Below are 27393 nucleotides of genomic sequence, written 5' to 3'. Positions count from 1 at the left end.
TCGATTAGTATCCAAAAGGACGTATCCGATTTTTTTTTCGAAATGGATAAAAGTGATGTTTCGTCGTTTTGTGAAAATAACGTCAATACTTTTAATAAACGGTTATCATTGAAATTTTCAAATTAGTATGGTTTTTGATGCTTGTGCAATCGTTTGTAATGAAAACCCTATTTTTTAATATTTTGCGACTTACGTCCATTTGAAAAAGCATTCGAGATTTGACATTTGCATCAAATAAAGATACCTTCTACTTTTTCAATATTAACCCTTTAAGATTCATTTGAAAGATTTAAGTAACACTTGCACGATCTCCAATTTTGGTCGATAATATAAATAAACGGTTTAAGAATATCTTTTTTGTTTAAAAATATGTTTTGTTGAAGAAAATTTGGTATGAGATCAAAAAAAAGTTCGATTGCTGGACTCATCTTCAAAACGAGTCTTCTCAGCCTCAATTTCATGCTGGACTTTAGAAAATGTTGCTATTTCATATAAATTTTCACAAAAATTCCAAAAATATTTCTATTGAATGTGGATTTTTTAAATTTACATATATTATCCTTAAGTAAACAAAAAATATTTTAATGAAACCCAGCCATACTTTGAAAATCGGCCAAAAACTGGCATAAACATGAGTATAAACCAAAAATTTAATCAGAAGAATATGGTGTCTAGAAATTTAGTTAAACTTTGAGTGAGAACCTGATAACTACTAAAAAAATAAGATGAGTAAGGCATAAAACTCTCAACCTAAATGAAAACTCTATAATGGTGCTTTTTAAATTACCTTCTGTGTAATATGCTGTGTCCATTCTCAATTTCCAAAAATACGGAACAATTTGGGCATTTTTAAATAAAACGACGGGACAGTTCGTTAAGGTGATGAAAACGGTACTGTCCCGTTAAATACGGGACGTATGTTCAGCCTAAGTTTGAGCTAAAATCTTGAAAAGATTGTTTTTCCACACTTTACTCTACTTTTGTATTCTTAACACTTCAGTCGTCGCGCTGTTGTATTTTGTACAACACCGCTGAAAAAACCTCGCTTTTCGTTCACAACAGCAGCGTGGTGGTTCTGAAGGTGGAAAACCGCAACTGGACAGGTTAAATCACCATAGACACTGTGATTTGCAAATTGGATCAACTTTCAAATGCGCGATAATAAATTTTGTTAATTGTGATTTCTTTTTCGGGGACATTCATTGGTTTCAAACAACTAAGATGGACGGACTCGACCAGCATTGAAAAGAAATAAGTGATATAAAAGATTATTACCTCTTTGCTGCTGTGTGAAAACGTGCTCATGTGAGTATCCGAGTGGTCGCCATTTTGTACATGTTCACCTACAATAAAAAATAGTGTTATCTTATGTTCATATTAGTTCACTGTTTTTTTTTCTTTACTGGTATTTGTGTTTCTTACTTTTCATTAAAAATGAACTTATGTAATAACTATTAACTTTTATTTCAGGTCGACTTGTAAAAAAGCAATGCATTAGAAGACAAAACCGTGTTTATGGGACAAGGCACAAAAGGGTTACAGTTCGTATTAAGCATAGTAGTGCAAGCAAACGTAAGCTTTACTTCAAATGGAATGGAAGCAATCAAGCAAAAGAAAAAAAAATGTTAAGAGTAGCAATGTCATATGTAGTTAGTCATCTCCCTCTGCCAACGACGATGCACCACCATTCACACGTTGACAGTCTTCGGCTGTTTGCAAAGCCATAATTTCGGAATGATTCTGACGCGCTGAATCAATTTCGCCTTGCAGTTGTACGATTTCAACGACATCATTCTTAATTTGCTTCAACGTATCTCCCATTTTGGTGATACAATCCGATTGCTCTTCGCACATCTTCTTCAGGAATTCAGATTTCTCGACAGAATAAGGAGTTTGGTCAGGAGCCGTTGAGTCATCATTCTCGTCATCCGTCGTGAATTGTAGGCTCCGGCGCTTCAGATGCTTACGATGTCTGCGTATTGATTTGACCTTAACTGTAGATGGCGTTCTCTTTTGAACGGAGAGTTCGGACATATTTTTGGGGCATTTGATGTTTGACCGTTGATTTTTGGATAACGATTGTTTTGAAGCTACCTTTTGGATGTTTTCCAACACAAAGTTACGGTTACGACGATTTTTGACCGTTTTCAGAGAAGACGAGCGTTCCATCGAACTGTCCATCGGTATTTGATTCTCTTTTTCCGGCAAAGGGGTCTCAGCCTCATGATTCGTTGTTCCAGAATCATCGTCGTCGTTTAAAAAATCGTCAGTTTGAGTGGCACATGAGGCTTTCGGTGAGTCGAAGTCAATATTATCGTAATCTTTACGATTCAGGATTTGTTCGCCGATCTTGTGATACAATACAGGTACAGTCCCGTAGCGTCTGGAGTGATTGTCGATTTTTTCCAAGATGATGAGGTCCGTTGAGTCCCACTTGGATGAGTTGGCTTCATCGCTGAACAGCTCACGAGTACGGTTAAGGAAGGAGCTTTCACTGCGCACCTCAGCAACGTCTACAGGAAAAGTACACCATTTTATTACCTGCCAATGATGCTGCCTTTGGAAGTATAACTGCCCCATGCGACATAGGGCAGTTAGGCTTCCACTGGCATTATGATATCTCTGAAGGTCAGATCCCAAACATATAGTTAAGCAAGTTAAAGTAGCACTAAACTGCCATTAATCGCAAGTCAGTCCCATCTGTAAAAATTAGGCAAGGTGCTAAAAAATATACTTTACAGAAAAATATTTTTTTCTGACAAAGCACAGGTTTTAAAGAAGTAGGTATAGTGTCTATAAGAAAATACTTTGCGTTTATATCTTTCAAATCTTTGGTCGGTCTCAATTTTCGGAGTTTGGGCAATTGAATCGAAATACACTTTTTGCCGACGAAACTGAAATAAAGTGAACGAAATTCATATCTCGCGTTCAGTATAAGGTACCGCGGGCAAGTGGGTAAATGGGGTAAGTGAAAATAATTGATATATTTTACTGAATATGTGAATTACCGTTTTAAACTCATGCGTAAAACTTTGAGGCCATTGAGAACATTACGGTAGGCAGAAGATTTGTGAGATTTTTTAGCCATTATTGCACAATAGAGCGAAAGATTGTTAACCTGTCAACTATCACTCCGTAACACGTTGGCGGCGTGCAATCTTATTTTAATATTTTCAGCGGAAAATAATTTTCTGTACCACGTTTAAGTTGTCTTCTCTGACAGTTTTAAACTGCAATAAAAAAAGTTTTAGAATTAATTCGACATAGACCTAAAAATAACTAAATTTAAACCCCGTCCATTTTCTAATTACGTGGGACAAGTGAAAAGTTTCTCATTAGAGATTGAATTTGTGTTTTCTCTTTAGGTAGCTGTAAGTATACAAGGTTCGCAATTATCATAGAACAACAGAACGTGCTGATAATTCAAGAAACACTATACTCAATGCGTTAAAAGCTATTATTGTGGCCAAATCATGGAACTTCTCTAAAAAAAAAGGTTAGAGTAAGGTGGGGCAAAAGTTCGACCTTAGTGATATGATCAAAGTTTCCAGGAAAACAATACCAAATGAAACAAAGCAAATACCATACAGTGAACCTTCAACATATTGGCTATAATTTTGCTGAACAAACTTGTGTCAAAATATGTACCCATTTTTAGTTATAACAGTTTCAAAATTGATTGTCTTAAACGAACTTTCTTCGAATCTAGTGTGGGCAAAAGTTCGTTGGCTAAAACACAAAATATCAATACTTTTATGACAGGCATACTTTATACTAGTGATCCTTTATATGAGAGATTAGCGGAAGTAAAATGGAATGATTTGGCAACAGACCAGCAGTGCTGAGTTTGCTCGGCGTCGAGAATAATATTATAACTCGGACATGACTTTTCCATTGCTAAAAAGTGTATATTGTTTCGTATAGATCTTTGAGCTACATATCAAAACTAATAAACAGCCGAAAAAATCAAAAACTAAAAATCGCATTAACAAAAATTCAAAAAAGTAAAACATTTCATTTTTTTGCTTCATGCAAAATTACTTTTACCGTAATAATTTCAAGCGGATTACATTACTCCTCAAGAAAATTTCAAAACAAACATAACGCATGTTCGTTTGGCTCACACTTTGACAGCTCTCGCTGCTCGATTGGCTCACACTTTGACAGAAATGTCAGCTTCCGCGAATCTCTCTTATAAAGCATTTCTACTTTATACCAGCCGTAAACTTATGTTTGCCGAAAAATACACACTAAATTTTCATCAAAAAGATACCCAAAACAGGATTAATTGTAATATAACAAAAAATACAAGTTTTTCGAAAAACTAAGTGGAAATGTAAAATTTTGGTGCCTTTTTTCGCAGGATCAGGCAAATTTTGTTAAATTTGAAGATAGGGTGCAGAACCACTTGGGCACTTCCATGATTCACTTTGGCATGGGTTTTTTTTTTCTTAACCGAATTGTCTGCAACTTTGCAATGCAACAGTACGACGCATGTTGTGGCCAAATATGAGCTCTGTAACTTTCAAAAAACCCCACTGCCGAAGTGAATCAAAATTGTTTCCAAGCATCCCAAGCCATACACTCCCGCATGAACTGGTTTAGATGCAGTGATATATACGGTCTACGTGGAAGCCAGTATAATGCATCATAAATTCCTCCCCTTTTCCCACATTGGTCTGCATTCTGACGTGGCAGGCACCACTGTCGCTAAAAATAGAAGATCACCAACACTTATACACTGAGGATGCCTGTTAGTCCCAAGCAGTCATTCGGTTGGTTCCTTGTGTAAGTGCAGCTGATCTGGCGATACTGGAGTAGCATCCACGGGCGGCCAATCAAGCTCAAGCTTGTGGTAGACGAAAGGTTTTCAAAGTTTGTTCCACTTTTTTACATGTTAGACTTTAAATTTGTAAGTTCTTTGGCAATCCACCATTTCTGAATTGGAAACCTAAAGCCTTGTTCAGTAGGATCACTGGAGACTACTCTTAGGATTCTTTAGTTTTCAAAAAATAGTTTTATAGCCACACATGCATATTGAACAGTAATTTTTAATAGTGCTCAATATTGACGAAAATGCAGATGGGACTGACTTGCGATTCGCGGCAGTGTACTTCCCATATTCGCATAATTGTCCCATATTCTATGGGATTTCCTATTTACATCGGGCAGTCATGCAAATAAGGGCAGTTTAGAGCATATATATATTTCCATGTTTAACATTTACCTGCTGAAGTTACCACACTTTCCGGGGTTTGCGGCCTAGAGAATTTAATGTTTTCGAGTTTCTCAAGAAAGCTACTTCCGTTCTTCTGTTTCATATTTCGCACATTGCGTAGTCGTGCCTCGCATACTTCTGTGATGCGTTCGAAGTTTACGTTGGAATTGGCACTGTCAGAATCGTCCAGTTGTTCAAAGTCGATTTCCAAATCGTTATAGTAACGCTGGCGAGCGGTTAAATAAGGTGGCGATTGCTCAAAGTCGAGTTTCTTTTTGATGATCCGCTTGAGGCTATTGTTCGACATGTACAAATACCGTTCTGTACCAAACACGTTACTCAGTGAAGTCGAACAACTGCGACCCAAGTATGACGATGACATGCTTGGAATGTGGAAATGAGTTACTATCGGTATATTCCTCGGCGATCGAAATCCGAAAAATGCGTTGGTCCGATATGGTTGCGATTCGTTGTACGTTGTCAGATAGAGGAAAGATTGTGTTGGCTGCAACGAACCAATGCCAATGGTTGCGGGTCTTGATAACCCGGATGCTTCTCTCGACCAGCCACTTGTGTTGTTCTGATGAGACAAACTGCTGTTCGATACGCCGCTCACATTGAACAGGTCGATAATTGATGTGCCGAATGAACGCTGAGTGTCATTCAGCCCTTTGACAAACCGACCGTAGACAGCATTATCTTCTTCAGCAACATATTCTAGTTCAAGTTCTGTGAAAAGGGGTTAGTAATAATGGTAAAACGAAAAAGGTGCAATGACACAAACACAAAACATTCAACATTACAATTATGGTTACCTGGTAAAAAGGACAGACATTAGAAATAAAAACATATTAAGACTTAAGATAGAATATCTATACGACAGTTGGTAAAATTAGAATCATGCGCGAGATGTTAGTAAATAATGCACTTTCGAGTGAAATTGATCGTTTTCCAAAGTTTTTGTGTCAGTTTTCTATGACGTTATTCATAGCAATATACAAACCTTAAAACAAAATACAAGACGTAAAAAAATATTAAAATTGAAAAAAAAAAATGATTTCCTTAAATCTGGGATTAAACCAATCACTTTGCGATCGACAAGGCATGTGCCTGGCTACCTGGCATTGGCAATGTAGCCTCAATTGTGTTATATTGCTGTGTGCGTTTGAAATGCAAATCACGATTACTTTTTCAAATCGACGTAAGTAACTTTCATATGGTTTTGAGAAAGTTAATTTAGAAGAATCACAACCTGTCTTCTAAAACTGTTTTAAAATGAATCCCCTTTTCAACATTTTTTATAGTGTACATCGCTTAAATTTTGTGCTGTAAAAACATCATTCTGCAACTTGTTGCGTAAACTGCTAATTCAAGCGTGTTGGACTTAACTGCAAATTTTAGATTAGCTTACTTGTCACACACATCGAATTATGTTCAATAACGTTCAAAGTGTGTAGTTTGCTTTCTCATACTGATGTTCATAATTTTCTGGAACATTTCCGCATGCCATATTAATTTATCATTACCGCACACATGACTTATATTGCTTCTATTGATCAGCAAAAAAAAATATGAACTTGAACATAATTCAAGTTTTGCAGCTGCTCTTGGGATTCAAATTTCAATAGTTAAATTTTCGAACAAAGCTGTGAGAAAGAAAGGGTTAATTTAAATATTTTTAATTGACATAATTTTCATGTTTGTAATTTTACATAAACGATTTGATTATTTTTGTTTTCGAACAGTTTTATGCTCAATATTCTCCGCGCCAATGTTTGCTGCCGCTAAAACTCTGTAACAGCGTGACGCCGCTGCCGATAAAAAGTATTTCGGCGACGGGTTTACTTTATTTACTCGTTACATAGATATTGTTAGTTTGTTTGTAAGATATAAAACCGCGAGACGAACTAATCAATTTCACTCGTATTTACAGTAATTGGACATTTATACTATAGAAGAACAGTAACAAAAACGTGTCTATGATCGTAGCTACAATGTTACGTGTAAGCAGTAAAAACAATATGATTATTTATGAAGCTTTATGTGTGGACATCGCTAAAAAAATTGAAATATAGCTCCATCTGCCCCTAAAACCCTATCAATTTCTTGTGTCTTCATATCAATTCTAATTAGTCAGAGTACCATTAACCCGTATAGGCCTGTGTGAAAGCAAAAATACTAAAATTCTCACCGCTCGGCGATTACCTAACGGATTCGAATATTTTTTTCCTGAGATTCACCGGAATAACTCCGGCCAAAGGAACATTCCTGAGATCCTTCGGCCATTTTTTAGAAATAATTGAAATCCGTTAAGTACCTATTCTCTGAGAGGTGAGAGTTTTAGTATTTTTTTCTTTCACTCAGGTCTATACGGGTCAATGATTAGTATTTTTTACGACTAGTTTGTATGGTAGCCCGAAGGTCTAATTGTAGTTCACTGTGGGTTCTTAATTTTTTTTTATTTTCAAAAAGGACGGACAAGCATACAATTGAACATGGAAGAATAACAGTGAAATCTGATAATGAATGGTGGTTTTTATAATACTATGGATAAATCGGCATTTCGCTATGGAATGACATGTGTCACGAAGGAGCTATTCTAGTCCTAGCTTTGAAGGATGCAGTGATCTATTGTTATATTGTGCAGTGAGCTTATTTGAGGGGACTTAACTCACCATCGATCATTATGAAAATTCACTGTCATAAGTTGTACTTTAACATATAGAGAAAATATCATTGTAGTAGTATTAATAATAGAAATAAAACAGTGTTAATGTGGAAGAGTTGTTAGTAAAATATGATAGACTCGTTGCCAATTTGAAATTATGATTGCACTATTTATACCTACACAAATTTTCTATGATGGATGTATTAATTTTACACAAGCTACGACTGAAAATAAATTCTGCTCTTATTGAAAATACTTACCATCACTTAGTACAACTTCGGGCTGACTAGGCTTGGGAGCTTGCTTGGTTTCTATTCTAAGCACCTGGTGTTCTGCGGCTATTGGGAGAGTAATAAAATTAGTCACGGAAAATTAACAGATGAATTTGAGATATAACTACCAGTGTCTTCAGGCTCTGACTGGCTTGGAGGACTCATGGTCTGGTTCTTAGTCTTTTCCGAAATTTGGAGAGAGCTCAGTGCTTCGGATTCGGAGAAATCTGTATCGGTGTCTGTGAATTTTACAAATAAGTAATACAATTTATAAAGACAGAGTAACACATATATCTATAATGGAAATGGATACTTACAATCGCCATGTCGCTTCTTCTCGACGGTTTTCTTGTATTCATTCAGCTCATCATCGGTAACGGAATCGAACGGATTCTTAGCATACGGTGCTTTATATACTGTTGCGTTATGTTGGTAGCCCCGCTGAATAATGCCCTTGGAGGCCGCACCCATGAGGACAACGTGATCACCAGTTGCAGAAACGTTTGCATCTTTCAGTCGGTTTGCTTCATCCCAGGAGACACCTTCCAGAATGTGCGATTGTGGGCCTGCAGAAATCTTGTCTGCTCGTCGGTAGTCCTTGATCTGTGTTAATTTTACCATTTGCAATATTATTATTGATAACTAAACTAACACATTATCCCGAGCAAATGATGACATTATTCGCCAAAATGATTCGTTACCATCATTTCATATCACCATACCATTTAGAATAATATTCGTTTGGCATAAGAGTCGAAAAGCCGGAAAGCAAGATATTTTCGCCCAATCATTGCTACGGACAGCCCTTTTCGCCGTCACCGATAACAATGGCCATAGACAAGAAACTTTGGCTGTAGCCAGAGGAATAGCAAAGCGGTACCATTTTTCTAGGTTTTGCGGACGACATCGATATCATTGGAATTGATCGCCGAGCCGTAGTATAGGTGCCGTCCACAAATTACGTAACGCTCTAGGGGGAGGGAGAGTAGGCTCAAGCGTTACGACTCATACAAAAAAAAATCATTCAAAAAACGTTACGGAGAGGGGGGAAGGTGGTCAAAAATTTTCAATTTTAGCGTTGCGTAATGAATTGACGCTGCCAGAGACATTCGTGAATTTAAAAGATAGCGAGGATTCCTGGAATAAGATGAATTCTTGAAGGAATAAACTGAAAAACCAACGTAGCAACTCCTGAAGCAATTCTTGTGCGGTTTCCTAGGAAATCCCTGAAAGAATCGCGCTGAAAACTGTGGAATTAACCTTTACGGATTTATTAGAAGAACTCCCGTGAGAATCCTTCGAAAATCTGCTGTAGGAACAACTAGACATATCGGGAGAAATGTTAGTGGAAAAATCTCTGGAGGGAATCCTGGAAGAATCCTAAAAATCCTTTATTTCTGAACGAAATCCAGGGAGAATTGGCAAATGAATTCGTGGAACGATCACAGGAAGAGTTCTTGGAAATATGCCAGAGGAAAACTCTGGCAAAATCATTGACTCTAAAGTGACTTTAGAAACAGTCCCTCCTCCTGTATTGATTATTGATTCTTCAAGACACTACTGAATGAAATTAAGAGGGCAGGATCCGTCATCGTTTTAAGAATTTCAAGAGCAGTTTTTTTCAATCAAAATCATAAAAGTTGTGTTGGCTGATTCTACTCTTCAACCGAAACATAGTGAGCACATTTTCGTCGAATAACATTCAGTTTTGAACAGAAGAACTGCTGTTGAAGTTTCGATGATGACGATGATTACCATGACGGATCCTTGAACGTTAATCGATTTCAGAGCCACCATTCGCCGAAAATATCATTGGGACTTTTTTTGGATTTTTTCTGATTACCTTCAAACTTCAAGCTTGTGTAGGCTAAACAGTTTAGCCCGTCCTTAAAATTCATAGATTCCGCTAAATATTTTACAATAGCTGGTGGTCCCAATGAATTAAATTTAGGGGGTGCAACAAAAGATTTTTGTATTTATATACCATGGGCCACCGTAATGCCTGTCAATAAAATTAATAATCATGAGCAATTTTTTAAAGCTCGATTGCTTCGTGAAGAGTTTTTTTTTAGAATCATGTCAACTAGTTTTTATCGAACAACCAACAATGACGAAGCATGATAGAGGGAGGGGACAAAAACAACACATGCTATGAGAAAATATAATACGATAGAGAATCCAAAAATGGCTAAAATTTCTAGGTCATTTATTGACTCTTCCTTTATGCAAAGAGACATTATGCTTAACGAATTAAGATTCAAACGCTATGGAGACGAAGTGATGACAAATCATTTAACGATCATGTTCTGGATATTGCTCTGTTTATATTTCTACTATGTTGGGCCATCTTACCTGTTGTTGGATTCGCTTAAACTCTTTCGGATTGGTATTAGGAGGGACGAATTGCATTGCGCTATCGATCTTAACCGGCGTCGAAGAATGTGTTGGCGAAGCTTCCGCAACCCACTACCGAAGAAAGAAAAAAGAAAGAAAATAATCATGAGCGACAAATACCCAAATATATAGAATACCGAGTCTAATGTTAGAGTTATTTCGTAATTCTAATGACACTAGTTTTTTCAATATTCTATATAAAGATTTTCCAACCAAGTTAGACAAAAACGCACTTTTGACTAAATTATATGTGTACATGTTTTCACAGAAATAACATAAGAATTCACAGCAATTGTGTCAAAAGCATGTTTTAGCACGGTATGTGTCAACGATTACACTGATATACTGACTCATTTTTACTAATTAAGCATTTTGTGTGTAAAATACACAATTATGCAGTCGTGAAACTAATTTATGAACCAGTGGATTTATGTATTATTTTGTATGAAATATTTACACCGGAACCCCGAATATGATGTGAGATTATTTTTAGCTTACACAGCTTCTGGAAAGATCAGTTAGTACTTTTTGTTGTTAACGTTAACAGTTTATATTTTAGTTTCCTGTACCAAATGTTAGTATTATGTGTGGAATAGAAATATTTGTCGCTAAATTATTTTTCTTTCAACGGTAGCGGCAAGTGCGGATTTGACAAGTGAGATAAACGTACAATAGAAACAAAAACCTTATTATCCCGAAGCCTCAAATCACTTAGAGAGAGGACGTTAGTTAGAGAAAGTAGAATAAACCAAGAGATGACCAAAGAAATAGAAGAAGATCTAATTCAAAGAATAACATTCAATGTAAATTGGGATATACTATAGGAAGAAAAATGATCTCTTGTTACCTCATCAACGTTTGCATCAATCCACTAAAATAAAATAAGGAAAAAGAAAGACGTTGTTAAATATGAACATAAGTGAATTGATGAAAATGAAATTAAACGAATTATAAGCATAAACACACGGAACGGCCTTTCACATAAAAGATTGGAACACGATCATCATCGTTAGTGTTTTGTTTTATATATGCCGTTGAGTAAATAGACTTTATTGCGACTAGTTATATTTCATACATTGAAATCCACTTATCATCTTTTAACTTAACCGAATCGTTTGTAGTTATAATCAAACTATACTAACTTTAGTGATGTAACCATTGACTGTGACCTTTACTAAGCAATAAGCAAGCGATAAATAAACTGTAATTTCACGCAAACATCTCACAATTTACCATCCACAAAACGAATGATTGATAATTTTGATAATGTGAGAGTGCAATAATGCTATACGTTATCATTTCGTTCAGAAAAAAAGTCTAATAGCGAATTTTAAACTTCGTTGATTCTTGTGGATGTTAACATGGCAAATGCTGCGCAAAATGGGATTAAAGCGTACATATACCCTTAAGGGTGTATATGGGCAATTTTGGTATACATTATCCATAGAATATATTTGGGATATGATGCGCTCTTCAATTTGCTGTTGTTTCCTATGATTTAAAAAAGCGTCTGTAAAATTCTAGCAATATCTCTTGTTATTTGATATTTCCTTTCACTGCCTTCAATTTATATCTTATGTGATGCGTAAGTTTAAAAAGCCGACAAGCCGCGAAGGAAATGGTATTCCTCTTAGTTTCAAATTGTTGAATTTATTGATTTCAGCGGGTACCAGTTGGCAGTAGAGTGTAAATGCCAAGCACGAACAAAAAGCTTGTCGAAGTTAGTAGAGGTTACATCTGTTTATCTGTGTCATAAAATCCGAAGAAATGCTACGTGGTTTATAGATAACCTATATCCACTAAAAAGATCTTTCTGATTCTCTAAAGACCATGAAATCCGGATGTTGGAAAAGTTTTGCCGATGAGATTGATTGTGGGAAGATTCAAAAACCTAATTGAAAAATTCAAATTACAATCTCTGTAGCACTATATCAGATATCCACTAACCGTGCTACAGAACGACAAATCTCCATATATATAGAGTTTAAATTGCTCAATAACGTAGTTCTTCATTTGAATGGCACGTTTAAAATGAGGAAACAGTTGAACATTGTACGGCATCTCCATCTCGCTCCATGCAGAGGAAACACGTCCCCGACAATGTTATTCAGATAATGAGTGGAAATACCGAGTGCTGGAATGCAATAACTACCTGTCACACAGATTATGTTGGAAATACAGCATCTACGGTGGATGTAGAGATCTTTTGTAGCAATGTTTCAGTCGGCTAGGATAAGTAACTTTCCGAGGCTTTTTCTGTCACAGTACTATCCTACATCGGTCGAGGGGCCTACTTTTAGTGTTATGTTGCTAATTTCAGCTAAGTTTTCGCCACTGATTATTTATGTAATTTATTGGAACTGGAAATATTTCGAAAAATTGTCTATCGCTATTTGATTCTAATATATATCTGCGGTTAGATGAAGCCAACAATAACGAGGCAAAAAGTAAATTGTGCGAACACTACTGTATTTTTTTTGCAGAATCAGAAATATTACTTAGATTGGAATGTCTAAAAATTGTTGGAATAGGATCTATATCTGCCTTTAGGCTTTTATAGAGACAGCGAAACTGTCTCTAAAAAAATATGCATTCACGCTATTTCAATTTGTATTAATTGGTTAAGCGTAGCAGACTGTTTAAAACACGTTTAAGGATTAGTATGTTAGTCAATATGAAGTTACAAAAATATTGGCTACGACGTCTGCTCAAGAAATTTCAAAATAAAATATCTGTTATGGCATTCACTGTTCTGTGCTAAACTTAGGCACACTTTTGTGCTTTCAATATAATTGTATAGATATAGCATGGGTACGGTAAAGTGCCATAATTCAGCGCTAGCTGAGCCGTAATTCAGTGCAATTTAAAAATGTAACTCGAAAAATTCAAAAAAAATATATCTCAAGAATCTGTTAGGGCAAGCGCTCCTTAGTGGAGGTAGCTCCAATAGTGGAGGTAGTGTGTTTTGGCATGTTTCGCGCTAATAAATGATTATGTGATATTTTTGTATTATGTACGATGCGAAAATGATACAAGTAATCGAATATATTCATGAAATTTAACCGTAAAACTATTTAAAACAATTATTTTGCTTAACATTTTGCTCCTTTGCACCTATAGTGGTGCATCAGTACCCATAGTGGAGGGTCCCATAAGAAATCAATGGTTTGCGCCACTAAAGGAACCATCCTTAAATATACCTCCACTAAAGGAACAGTGTTCCTATTATTGGTGCAAGGCTTTTGCAGGAAATTTCAAATGAATCGTGATTTTTATACATTTGAATGATAGAAGGATTTGAGATCTATCGAATGATACGTTAAAATCATATATTTCATGATCTTAACACCGTGTTTTAGCAGTTTCCCTTAGGTGCACCACTAATGGTACACTTACCCTATGTCCTAAATCCGTATCATTAGGTAACTAATCAATTCGAAACCAGTTTTTCGGTCGAAATAGATTTCATAATCCAGAATGCTATCACCTCGAATGTACAATTACTTTAACTGGCATTACCTCATGGTAATCGAATTCGAGGTATGGGTCGATCGAGGAATAGGAATTCGGATTAATGGAGTAGAATAGTGTTCCACATAGTGATAGATTTTACTGTACATTTCTTACATGTTGGGTAAAAAATGGACTGTGCTAGAATTCCAACCCAGATTTTTAGATCAAAGCAATGTTCGAGAAAATCTTTATATCCTGTCTGGGAATTACTGTGACATCATTCCCAAAAGCAATTTTATAGGGGTAAACTGGTTTCATTTCAATGACTACACAATGATGAATTATGGTTTCTTGAACCTTAACTCTAGAGCAGAAATATCATCCGAAAAACGCGCTATAATTTTAGAGCATCTTTAGCGGGGGCGACTATTAGAGTGAGTAATATGATCGCTCAAAGAGCTGTCATTTTAGTTTAGTCACGTATTCCGGAGTTCTGATCGAATTTTCATTTTTTTTACCGGATTTATATAATTTTCATAATTTCCACTACATTCGCAGAACCTTACAAGAATTCCATTGTTGCGCTTTAATCGCAACTGTAGGCGTAACTACTCTGGTTTTAAAATTTCATACGAATTTGGATACTATGAATAACATAATATCATGCAGTAAAAAAGGACTAAACAAACTTTCTGCCAAATGCACAGAAATCGGTAATGCGCTGAATCTTGGCACTTTACGGTTATGGCGTTGCAGTTGTATGGAATTAGAAAGATTAATTATCTTCGAATTTAATAATTTCTACCTTTGTGATTTTCTTCGGGTCTGGTGTGCCGGTTTCCAGTACTTCTACCTTCTGGTAGACATTCGGCGAATTCAACCACCTAGAGCGGTCACCACCTTTGCGGAAGTCTCCTTTCTTCCAGATGCTGGGGAAAGACATTAGATATTTGTTAATTGGTCCAGCAATGTCAAGTAATAAGGTGAATTGATAAATTACTTACCCTTGTTTGAATAGCTCCTCCTCTTCGATCAAATAACCCAACGAGGAGACTGCTGGTGGAACCTCTACATCGTTCTTCGGTTTAGGAAGATCATTCTTCACCAACGGATTTCTGTAAATGTATCCGGTCCTGAAACCGGCATTGTCCAACATTCGCATTAATGCTTCAAATTCTGCACCGCCCACTCGCCATTTCGGAGCCTGTGAAATATATTACTTATTGCACTAGAACTACATCTCTCTGAATGCTGATCTTACCTGTGAACGCTCCTTATTATCTGCAGATGCAGCATTGGATGCAACACTCTCCGGAGGTTTTCGCGAAGCGTCATAAATTGCTTTGCGCGTTTCTTCTGGGATTACAACCAGATTATCCAACCCCACTGGCAGTAGTTTTAGCTGCGCTTCGCACGCTGCCACAATGTGAGTAACAGCGTAGAAAGCTTCTTCAACAGTTTCGCCACAGCAGATGGCGCCATGATTCGACAGCAATAGAACCTTCGACACTGGCCCAAGACTTCGCAGCAGCTTGTCCTTTTCCTCTGGTTCATTAAGAGCTAAAGGATAATACCAAATGTTATGAAATGCTTGCTTTGCCAAATATTTGTTGCTATTTACCTCCGGTGTACGTATGTACAGAAATTTCTCCGAGCAAAGCACTATCCTTGGTTAACGGAAGCAGTCCTTGCTTCAAAGCAGAAATTGCAACTACTGCGTTGCAACCGACGTATATTGCACATCTAATATCGGGCCTTGCAGCATGAATCACGGAGTGCAGTGTAAATTCTACGAGAAGAGTCATTGTAAGTTCAACCGTTCAAAAACTACAAAAAAGGATGAGCGAATATGTAGAATTGATCCTAAGGCACACAGTGAGCTAAACGAAAAGTTATAGGAGAAAATACTAATTTTCGACCTACAAGAAATCTGTGCCAATTTTCGGATTTTCATACGAAGTAGGCCAATGGGTCGAAAATTGGTGCTCTTCCCCTAGCGGGTATACACATTTGATGCACAATTACAGGGTTGTTACGAGAAGTATAAAACATTTTTTGCGACAATACCACGCCGACCAAAGTTGAATCCGCACCAAATGAAATTCAATTTGCGCCACATCCCCGTGTAATTTAGGGAATCGGATTACATGGGATAACATGGGATTCAAATGGAGGGTCCATAATAGGGAATGTCAAATTTGTAAACGTTTATTATGAACTCAGGTGGAATCCATAATAGGCATAAAGAAAACAGTTTTACAAATGAGTATTTCACGGGATAAATCCAACATTTTTGTGTGTTTTAAAGGTTCGCTATTAAGTAAAGAATGGACAAAACGTTTAGTTCATCCAACTAAGATATGGGGATTTTTTTTTTATTTCCGTACGGGTTTGGCCGAAGGGTCTCAGATTTTCATGAAACTTTTTCCACGGGCAGGGCTCATCAATATATGAATAAAAAAAAATTGAGAAAAATTCAGGGTTGCTTATTTTCCCGGAAAACTCAGTTGGATTTTTTTTGTTTTCCTCTGACACTACTTACTTTGAAAAATCATAACTCAAGAACGAAGCATCGTAGAAACAAAGTTTTTTTTTATGAAAATGAAAGCAAATTTTCTCAGGAATAAAAAAACTATTAACTGGAAAACAGTTTTCCACAAAATTTTCCACCGTTGAGAAAATTCGTAAGAAAAGCCGGAAAAACTATGCTCCAACTCGTGAAAATTTTCAAAAAATATTTTTGAGAAGATAATTTCATAAGCTTTAACCATTGAAATTTTTGAAATGTACTTTTTTATTCGTTTTTGAGTTATGGCCAGTTTTGTAAAAAATGTGCAAATGTGCCATTTTGAGCCTTTTTTTGAAAAATCATAACTCAAGAAAGAAGCATCGTAGAAACAAAGTTTTTTTTTTATGAAAATGAAAGCAAATTCTCTCATGAACAAAAAAAAATATTAACTGGAAACAGTTTTCCACAAAATTTTCCACCGTTGAGAAAATTCGTAAAGAAAAGCCGGAAAAACTATGTTCCAATTAGTGTAAAACTTTCAAAAATATATTTTTGAGAAGGTAATTTCATAAGCTTTAATCCCTGAAATTGTTAAGATGTACTACTTTTAAATTCCTGCGTTTGGTCATAGATTTGTGAAAAATGCCCAGATTTCTCGTACAAGTCTTTTCGTTCGAAAATCATAACTGAAGATAAAAGCGTCACAGAAACATTTTTTTTTTGTCAAATCGGAATCAAATTTTCTCAAACTTTGAGATTTTTTGAAATGGAATAAGTTTCCCAGGACATTTTTCACCGTTAAGGAAAATAAATAATGATAACCCGATTAGCTATTCCAGCTTTACAAACAAAGTATATTCGAAAAAAGCGATCAATAAGATTAAGATCCAATCCTAAATTTTTTTTAAATACGCTCATTTTTCGTTCCTAAGACATGATCAAATATTGCCAAGATGAGCTGTTTACAAATTTATAGATTTATAAGTTTATAATGCTTATTTTCAAATTTATAAGTTAAAACTACTTAAGAACGAAACAGCATAGAAACAAAGATTTCTTCAATTATAATGTAGGCATTTTTTCCAGCTACCTGTTAGGTAACTACAAAATTGACAGTTAAATCAATGGGTAGACAATATGGCAATTAGGTATTTACCAATTCTGGTTTAAAGCGTTGAAATGGCTTGAGAATCATAAGTTTACCAAAAAACTAACAAAGAGCAGTGAGAAAGTTCAAGTGTTGTCAGCTGTATATTACTCGTTATTACCGAAGCTGTTGAAATGGACAAAGTTCAATACTACGAATACTATTCGCTATGCTGTAACCCCTTCGGACTGGACGGCCACAAATCAGTAAGGACAAATTTACGCTCGATTAGCCATGGTCTCATGACCAAGTTTCATTCGAATGGAGTTCGGTGGATTACGGAAAAGATGAAAATCTGCATGAAGTGCATGATTATGATTAACCAGAAACGAAAATCTTCTGATGTTAGCAACCAAAGACAATATTCCCGGTTGAAAAAATAGATAGTATTAAGGCGAAGTAGGCCGTCATTGAAATTTGTACGCGTCGTTGATGATTGTTGCTAATTCATCTCACGATTTCGAATCAAAGAAAATCAGTTAGTTTTGCACTGACACAGCTGAAAAAGTATCAGCATACTTTATGCATGTTAGCGCGTACAGTGATACTTTCTCATGTCAATATAAACTATCAAGACTGAGTTTTATCACTTTGAAATGCAAGCTCTAAAGTCATAATCATTGCCAAAACGAATGACGGGCTACTTAGCCTTAAGATGAAAATGTAAGTTATATACTGAATAATTGAATAAATAAAATTAAAAAAAAAATAATCTTATTTGTTCCATAGAAAAGAAAGAATCCCTTTTCAGTGTAATGAAAAATTGAGGCAGAAACAGTTTTTTTTTTTGTTTTCTTAGCGGTGTAATTTTTTTTTGTTTCTACGAAGCTTTTTTCTTGAATTTGTTTCTCCAATGGATTTGCTTAATTAATTCTTTCCTTCCCATGGTAGCACAGGTGATCCACCACTTTGCATTGGTCGTATATAAACTAAATAAGATAGATCATAATCATTTTTTCACCATATGTTTACAAATGTTTCATGAAGAGTTCGGTTTTGCGTCGTCCGATAAATTTGGCTCACGGTTTCGCGCATGTTTTCGTCGCCGGAGATTTTTTTTTTTTTTTTTTTTTTTCCTGTTTTCAAGCGTCTTGCTGGGTAGTGCTTCGTGAAGCCCAAGCAGGACAGTTCGGTTTTGCGTCGTCCGATAGATTTGGCTCACGTTTTCGCGCATGTTTTCGTCGCCGGAGATTTTTTTTTTCCTGTTTTCAAGCGTCTTGCTGGGTAGTGCTTCGTGAATCCCAAGCAGGACAGTTCGGTTTTGCGTCGTCCGATAGATTTGGCTGACGGTTTCGCGCATGTTTTCGTCGCCGGAATTTTTTTTTTCCTGTTTCCAAGCGTCCTGCTGGGTAGTGCTTCGTGAAGCCCAAGCAGGACAGTTCGGTTTTGCGTCGTCCGATAGATTTGGCTCACGGTTTCGCGCGTGTTTTCGGCTCCTAAGATTTTTTTTCTGTTTTGGAGCGTCTTGCTGGGTAGGTATTTGGAAGGCACAAGCAAGACGGTTTGTTTTCGGGACGCCAAGAAGTTTTGCTGTCAGTATCAGTTTTGTGTTCAGTCGAGGATGGATTACCAACTGGTGAGTTCGTTTCATTCTTGTGATAACACATATTTTCTTGAAAGCGTAACTTTTAAGTAATTTTAAAACAAACTTTGTATGGTTCGTCACTATAAGTGTCGGCATTATGTTTTTTTTCTTATACAATTTCAATATACAGGGGCCCAGATAGCCGTGGCGGTAGACGCGCAGCTGTTCAGCAAGACCAAGCTGAGGGTCGTGGGTTCGAGTCCCACCGGTCGAGGATTTTTCGGGTTGGAAATTTTCTCGACTTCCCAGGGCATAGAGTGTCTTCGTACCTGCCACACGATATACGCATGCAAAGATGGTCATTGGCATAGTGAGCTCTCAGTTAATAACTGTGGAAGTGCTCATAAGAACACTAAGCTGAGAAGCAGGCTCTGTCCCAGTGGGGACGTAACGCCAGAAAAGAAGAAGAAGAATTTCAATATACATAAATATATTTGCCTCTTTTATACATTATTAAAAATTATCTTTGAATTATTCGACATTGTGAATGTTGACGTATTTTTTAAAACTTGTACCATATCGAGACAAAATGCACAGTAATACTCAAATGTAATTTTCAAACAAACTATGTATAGTTCGTCACTACAAGTGTCGGCATTATTCCTGTTTCATATAATTTAAAATATATACATGTAATTTTCAGTTTTCGTCATTAATAAAAACATCTTTTGAATAGAGTAGTGTTTGATCCTTCGACCTTGACACTTGCTCCTACTGGGGCGGGTGATGAGGGCAGGATCAAACATGTCGCGCGTCGGTAGCGAAGCGGTGAAAAAGTGATCGGTTCGTTAGTAGTGTTTGATCCTTCGACCTTGACGCTTGCTCCTGCGGGGGCGGGCGATGGGGGCAGGATCAAACTTGTCGCGCGTCGTTCGCTCAGAGAAATGAAAAAGCGCCGCGGATCGCTAGTAGTGTTTGATCTATTGATCGCGTCGCTTGCTCTTGCGTGGGCGAGTGACGAACACTTGTTCGGCGTTTAATGCGATTATCGAATTATTTCGCGAATCCGGTTAGGCGTGATTATATCATGGCTCGCATCACCAAACATTGGTGACTCCCAGATCTTTACCTTATCCCACTAACCCAATATCCTCTCCATGACAACCGTGGAGATGCAGAGGTGATCTCGGTCTCTAGTAACAACGGTAGTCACACTAACATTCCTTCCCTTCCCCGATGACCGTAAGGACGTGGCCGGCGCCGTTATTGACTTTTAAATTTGAGCTCTCGATTGGTGCACATTGAAGAATGGGAAGCTAATCCCAAGCCCCATTCATTAATTCCCTGTGCAACTTCGATTGTTCTGGTCAATCACGGAGTAGCAACTACGAATTGTACGGTCATCTATGCTTATGCTTATGCTTATGCTTATATGTTTACAAATGTTTCATGAAGTTATGTACAAAGTTTCAGAAAAAATACTCACTTGGATTTCTAGTTAAAGCACAACAACCGAAGTAAAGTCGGCATTTTTTAAATTTAAATTTAGATAGTGGATTTTTAAACTTCCATATTTAGAAATATAAACAAAATTATCTCCAAACAAATTAAATATAGATAGTGGATTTTTAAACTTCCATATTTAGAAATATAAACATAATTATCTCCAAACAAGCTCAATTGAGTTATTTTTCAAAGATTCAATAGAGTTTTTATAATATTCTTTACACAAAACTATTGATTTTGCGGAAATTAATGTGAATCACTGGTGATCCATTGGGAACATAACGACATTTTCGACAATTTTGATCTAACATAACGACATCGATCTGAATTATTTCTTGGTTGGTTGTAAGACGCTAAATACGACCGAGTTGTACTACGGGAGTAAATACTACACGGGAAAAATTCCGTGGTAAAAATTACTATTTCAGCTGACTATGCCCATTCTTGAAACTACCATGAAATTTCAGACCAATTTACTATGTTTACGGTGCATCCCACCACATTAGTGGTACATTTGACAGAAATAATTTACAACAATCTGATTTCGACTACAGACATGGTAAAATCAAGCGCATATCTGGTCTGCTGAAAATTGCCGGTGCGAGCGCTTAAGTTAACCCCCTAAAATGGTAGTTTTTACCGCACAATTTTTTTGCGTGTACTGTCTTTCGCAAAACATGATTTTTTTCTATTTATGCAAGGTTGCCAACTTTAATGTTGATTACACATTTTCCATTCGTGTAGAATTCAAGATAAATCCATTTTCAGAGGTTTCATTTTGTAATGCTCGTCTGCGTTATCTTTGACAATTCATGTAATGGCATCCAAAACTAAAAAAATACTCCAAATAAAGAATCTATGATTTCGGTGGTTAAAACTAAATCCGCGAAAATTGTTATTCGTGTAGTCGTAACAACCCTGCAATTAGTAATAATTAGATCCTCTAGTTTTTACTGGTGCCACTCAATTAGTTAACTAAACAAATAAAGTAATGGTTCTGAAACTTACGACTAGTGTTCACGCCGAAGTTGGTCGTCCCCTGCTCGACAATTTGTCCTTGCATGTTCACTTTGTTCAGTGAAGACGCTGTGATTTCATGGTTGAGAACACCGAACGGATTAACCAAGAAGAGTTCTTGGTCGGCATTCAGACGAGCCGTTATCAGACTGTTGATACCCTGTGCCCAACCGTACAAGTCAACCAGCCTGAAGGCGGCGGCTAGCTTGCAGCGAAGAATTTTTTCACCCTTCTCATATCCCATGGCTTCCATGCCACGAATATCATTAATGGGGACAACACAGTTGGAGCTCTTGAATACACTGCCGACGCGTGCTGCAGGCATTCCCATGATGTCAGACAGTTGCTGAAGGATGTTGTGCGATCCTCCATCACGCATCTGACTGTCAACGATCCGCTCAAGCTCCTCACGGAAGAGACGGGAGCTCATCATGACCTCAACCCGTTTGCGGCGTTCCATTTCGCGCATATCTGCTTCGATATCTGCTGGCCTCGTTTTGTTGCATTCGTCCTCTTCCGCTATAGTATCAATGCCGTTTGTATGTGGTGCTGTTTCGGTTTCCGCCATTTTGTGTCTTCTGAAAGCAAATGGTTAATGGATTAATTGATCAGGTATAAAATAAAATTTAAATGGATTTTTTTTGGAAATACAGGTCCTTATGGTCATTGATTATGAAGCAGCATACGACAGTATCGACCACGCAGAGTTCAACGTTGTGCTAAAGGGTGTCATGAGGAGAGCCGTGGGACGATTTTCACAAAGCCCAGTCACTTTGTTTGCTTCGCTGATTACATGGTCATAATCGCTACAACATTTAGAATATCCGCCTAAACCGCGAAGCAGCATAAAACTAAGACTGTAATTGTTGGAGGGCGGAACCGAATGCAGAGTTATCGATCTTTCATATAATAGTTTCGAGGAAATTGAGCTGAATGATTTGAAAACGGGATAATCACAGAAGGCCGAATCACAAAAGGCCGAATCACAGAAGGCCGAATCACAAAAGGCCGAATACATTCTAGCCTACCACAAAAGGCCGAATGCACAGAAGGCCGAATCACAAAAGGTCGAATCACAGAAGGCTGAATCACAGAAGGCCGAATCACAGAAGGCCGAATCACAGAAGGCCGAATCACAAAAGGCCGAATGCACAGAAGGCCGAATCACACAAGGTAGAATCACAAAAAGCCAAATCACAGAAGGCCGATTTAAAGTTACAAACCTAGAGAATAGAGCTTGGATATGAAAAGAACAAGTCCATGCTTTGTTAAATGCAGTCATGTCAGTAAACAGTACAAAATTTACATGCGGCGAAGCCACATTGAGGATAGAAGAAGTGAGGCGGCAGAAGGCCGCCGAAGTCTCCGATATCCGAAGGTTGTGTATAGCATATATTCGGTGTCATGCAAATAGCAAATCCAGGCGTTTGCCCGGTATAATGCAAACAGAGGACATTTTTCCATTTTTAGGTCCGACGAGCGACAGCGAGTTCGGACAGCAAGCGTTTGCCCGGTATAATGCCAACATAGTCTTTTACGCAACAAGCAGGAGAATGATTGTTGAAATAGGGTATACACACTAAGCTCTTACGGTGAATTTCACCGTAATCTGAACAGCTGTTCGGTGAAATAAAACACCGTAATTTCGTCGAAATTTAACGGATTCCGGTGAATTTTTAACGAATACTGTGAAAATTTACCGTACTCCGTTAATTTATTTTACCGAACCGTTCAGCTGTTGAGATTTCACAGGAATCCGTAAAATAATTTAAGTGTGTAACAAGTGTTTAAGTGATCATAAGAATACTAAGTTTACTTAGAAAACTTTTCATCGTACAATGCCCGTTCGATTTTGACGCAGTTTAAATTTGGCAACACGGAAATCCATGTACGCAAAAATGGATCATGGTCATTCACAAATCCTGTCGACCTAAATGTTTCTGTGGGCCTTCTTAAGGCTTGCCATATTCAAAATAGGTAAATTTAATTCATGGTCACCTTAAATTTTGGAACGGTTCAATGTTTGGCATGTTGCCAAAATCGAACAGGCACTGCATACCCTTCCAGTTTTCGCGAGGTTTTTACACTTATGTTGTACAAAATACAACAGCGCGACTACTCAAGCTTTAATTATTGAATTGTTTTTGGGTGTGTCAGCTAAGAATAGACCAGCTGACACACCCAAAAAACACTAACCATACACTCTTATTCAGCTAGTAATGTTACTTGTGCATCTTGTCCCGCTTACCCTACTGTAAAAATGTCCATAATTTTGTAGAAAAATGTGCTGAATGTTTGTGGCTTTCACTAAAATTTATTTTAAAATTTCGGCCTTCTGTGATTCGGCCTTTTGTATGTTTCGGCCTTTTGTGCTTTCGGCCTTTTATGATTCGGCCTGTTGTGGTAGACCCTTGAAAACAGAACGACGATACTGACTTAGCAAAAATGTTGTATATGAACATAACTTGTGTAGGCCAAATGAATTTTGCATCGTTGTAGTCTTCTACACTATTCCTACAGAAACTCCTGGACTCTAGAAGAAATCTTGGAGGATTCCTGGGTTCTTGTATTGCTCGTCTAGCATACAAGAATCCTGGGTTCGAATCCCAGCCGAGCACGTGGATTTTTTATTCATAATTTCACCCATAATTTATCCATCTTTATAATGCGCAATGAATTAAATTATTTGAAAGATAAGGTTTATTATTGAGAAACATAGCAATCGAATTCTTGTAAAATAACTTGAGAATTTTCTGAAGGAATTTATTGAAAAACTTTGGTATAAATTCCTGAAATGATCTGTGCATAAATCTGCCGAAAAATCGTGGAGACATTTTTGACGGAGTATGAAAAACAAACTGTAAGAATAACTGATAAAATCTGGACAAACATATGAAAACGGTCGAAAAGGTCTTAAGCTTATTTTCAGAAACGTTGAGCCATTTTTAGCCCGCCCACGCAAACTAACACCACTATCAGAAAGATTAGTGTTAGCTCTCCCTACTCGTAGCATTGGTGAGCGTGATTGAAATGAGTTGGGCTCAACAGGGTCTTGCAAACCAATGTCGATGTGCTTTTTTCAAACTCTCAAATAAATCTCTGAGGGAGCTCATAGACCAGTATCGCTCAACGTACGACCCATCGCTTTAATTTGTTGCCATTACTTTCCTAACTATTTAATGAACAATACTGAATTTCAATCAAGCATAGCCAAAAGCTCTTGCGATAAGTCCAAATAAGTCCGGCATATGGAAAATCTTCATAAAATCTTGGGCAAGTTTCTCAGACAATCCTGTTTGTAATGTTCACGACAAACTTGGGAAGGATTCTCACAACGTGTTTAGCAGGATACCCTCAGACTCTTCAGCAGGAATCATCCACGTTTTCCCCAGAAAATCTATTAAGAGTTCTCCCATGCATTTCTCAATTAAATCCTGGGCGAAATCTTAAACAGTCTTTTATGACAATTTTAGGGGATATTTTAAGAACTTTCTTAAGGCGTTCCTGGAAAAATATTGTATGAATTCTTAAAAAAAAATACTACAGAAATCAATGGAAGAATCAGTGGATAAATTCCTGGATGGCATTGGACTTTCTTGACAAATGTCTAAAACAATCTTTGTTACCGTTAGAAAAATTTCTAGTTTAATTCTTGAAAACACCTTGAAATAAATTTTTGGAGGAATTCCGTAGGAAGTTCGTAGAAGATTCGCTGTATGTACCTCTGAAGGAACGTTTGAGGTATTGTCTGAATGAAACTTTGGACAAATATCTGAATTAATGCTACCAGCTTTGTTCAATATATGAAGTGAAACGTGTATGACAAATATTTTGCTCGAATTACGAATAATTTGTGTTTGGTTAAGCTCGTGACAAATGCATATTTGAATTGAAAATCAAACTCAAAAATAAATATTGATATCAGTATTACCAGTTGATGTTTAGTTTTCACCAGTACGCACTGTCTGTACCATACAGATACACATTTAACGATTGAGCTTACATTCGATGCACTTGTTTGTCACAGTTCTGAATGAAATGTCACAGTGATGATCAAATATTATTAAAAAAGCCAACCTGTGACCCCTACGAAATCAGCAGGCATACCGCTCTTCAATGATTCTATTAGGGTCGGTGTTCCCTTAGTGGACGGTCCCCTATAGTCGCACTAGTCGCTTTTTACGGCCGTTTTACTATAAATCTTTTCAAAACATTTTTTGACATGAAGATCAGGAGCTATTTATCTAAGTATCATTGATACACAGCTTGATTTTGTTCAAAAAATGATCGAAATAATTAGTTTTGCTTAAAATTTGAGCTCCCTTGCGCCTATAGTAAACCTATTGTTCCTATAGTAGCACTACTGAGAGGAACTATTTTTTATTAAACGAAATAATTGATGAATTAAGAACTTTTTTTATATCAAACGAAAGCTTTTGATTCACACTTTGTAGGAAAAATATAGAAGTTTTGTAAAAATACGGTTTTGATTAGTATTTTGCCAACGCCGCGATGCTAGTGCTACTATAGGAACAGAAATTAGAAATAGTGCTACTATAGGCACATGCATTCCTATAGTGGCACACGCGATAATAAATACAAACATTTGAGTTTTCGTAGTTTTCATATTTTTCCCACAAAACCAAGATAAAAAGCTTTCAGATTATGTAAAAATAATGACGCTAGCGTTATTTTTCGATTTTATACGAATTTTTGTTCTTAGCTATGCGGCTATTGGTACATCGACCCTACCTCATGTCTTCATGCTACCTTCCCGTACATCAGAATGTTCATTTCTCGGAGAGATCGGTCAAACCATGAACTATTAAACGATTTTATTATGCTCGCCGTAATCACCAATTGATTCGGTGGTGGTGACTAGCGTCCGGATACATCATACACTGCGCTCCCTCCCGTCATTGCGATCGGCTAAGAGCTAAGCTAAGCAGCGTGGTGTGTTTCATGTATTTGTATGATGAAGAACGTGCAACCATGGACGAGGGTTATACACTATGGTATAATATCAGTCGCCGCATGTATATACTTGGCGATGACATCATCACCTTTTCGCTCAAATTTATGTGTGCATCCGTCCGCCGTCGAAACAGAGAGGCGACGACATCACGTCGCGTGTAAATGCAAAGGTTTAGATGAAAGTATTTGACTCATCAATCAATGCAAGTGGAGATTTGTAATTCATGTTTAACAATTCTAGGAGGTGTTTTATCGAAAACTGTTGATACTCATTCATTTTTCGACTCTCAAGGTGTTAGATTGGATGATATTTGGCGCATTCAATCTATCCCAATTTGTAAAACACGACATCATGATTTCTCCTTGAGCCTAATTATATTGCTCTTGTTGGTGTTGTTCGTTTCTCAAGTGGCAACATTCCAAAACCTGTATTTATCTGTTTTTGTGTCTCCTTTTGAAATAATCTTCAGAACGAACAGTTAACTTCTAATCGTGGTCATGCTGGAATAAAAATAAAACAAACATATCTCATTAATTCTAAAAAAATCAATATTCCAACAGCACAGAAAGTGAAGCTTAGTAAAAATTGGGCGTATTTAAATCTGGAAAGAAAACCTCTCTTAGATGAGATCGATCAACATAATATTTTCCAAGACCGGTGGTCTAATCTTCGTTTCAAGTGTCTTTGGCACTTGTTCCAATTCAATCGA

The 27393-nt window shown here is 37.0% G+C and overlaps 2 protein-coding genes across 3 annotated transcripts; both read right to left on the bottom strand.

Moving 5' to 3' along the window:
* Positions 1-1125: 1125 nt before the first annotated feature.
* LOC110681105 (protein hu-li tai shao-like) lies at positions 1126-26600 on the bottom strand. 2 transcript variants are annotated; one of them, XM_021856870.1, is made up of 12 exons: positions 26462-26600; positions 21701-22287; positions 15627-15794; positions 15267-15565; positions 15010-15209; positions 14811-14934; positions 11400-11423; positions 10511-10624; positions 8476-8761; positions 8287-8397; positions 8147-8224; positions 1126-1343 (listed from the first exon to the last, which is right to left on the bottom strand). In XM_021856870.1, the coding sequence occupies exons 1-12, from the start codon at positions 26464-26466 to the stop codon at positions 1141-1143; spliced, it is 2199 nt and encodes a 732-aa protein (XP_021712562.1). In that variant the 5' UTR covers positions 26467-26600; the 3' UTR covers positions 1126-1140. The 2 variants fall into 2 exon arrangements, with proteins under 2 accessions (XP_021712562.1, XP_021712563.1); XM_021856871.1 differs by lacking the exon at positions 11400-11423 and having other exon boundaries at positions 26462-26599.
* LOC110681106 lies at positions 1375-6458 on the bottom strand. The gene is made up of 2 exons (XM_021856872.1): positions 5228-6458; positions 1375-2513 (listed from the first exon to the last, which is right to left on the bottom strand). Exons 1-2 carry the CDS (start codon positions 5598-5600, stop codon positions 1651-1653), a joined length of 1236 nt encoding a protein of 411 aa, XP_021712564.1. The 5' UTR covers positions 5601-6458; the 3' UTR covers positions 1375-1650.
* Positions 26601-27393: the final 793 nt, after the last annotated feature.

Source organism: Aedes aegypti, unplaced genomic scaffold, assembly GCF_002204515.2.
Source record: "Aedes aegypti strain LVP_AGWG unplaced genomic scaffold, AaegL5.0 Primary Assembly AGWG_AaegL5_hic_scaff_428_PBJ_arrow, whole genome shotgun sequence".
Taxonomy (NCBI): Eukaryota; Metazoa; Arthropoda; class Insecta; order Diptera; family Culicidae; genus Aedes; species Aedes aegypti.
Note: the sequence above shows the minus strand (reverse complement) of the source record. Positions and strands in the feature narration are given on the sequence as shown.

Bases quoted from the DNA above. Each gene is read 5' to 3' on its own strand.
- LOC110681106 (XM_021856872.1), bottom strand. From the start codon at position 5,600: ATGTCATCGTCATACTTGGGTCGCAGTTGTTCGACTTCACTGAGTAAC. The intron at 2,514-5,227 runs GTAAATGTTAAA...CTTTTCCTGTAG, and splicing joins AAGTGTGGTAACTTCAGCAG to ACGTTGCTGAGGTGCGCAGT.
- LOC110681105 (XM_021856870.1), bottom strand. The intron at 8,225-8,286 runs GTAGTTATATCT...CTCTCCCAATAG, and splicing joins GTCAGAGCCTGAAGACACTG to CCGCAGAACACCAGGTGCTT. The intron at 1,344-8,146 runs GTAAGTATTTTC...TTTTTATTGTAG, and splicing joins CGAAGTTGTACTAAGTGATG to GTGAACATGTACAAAATGGC.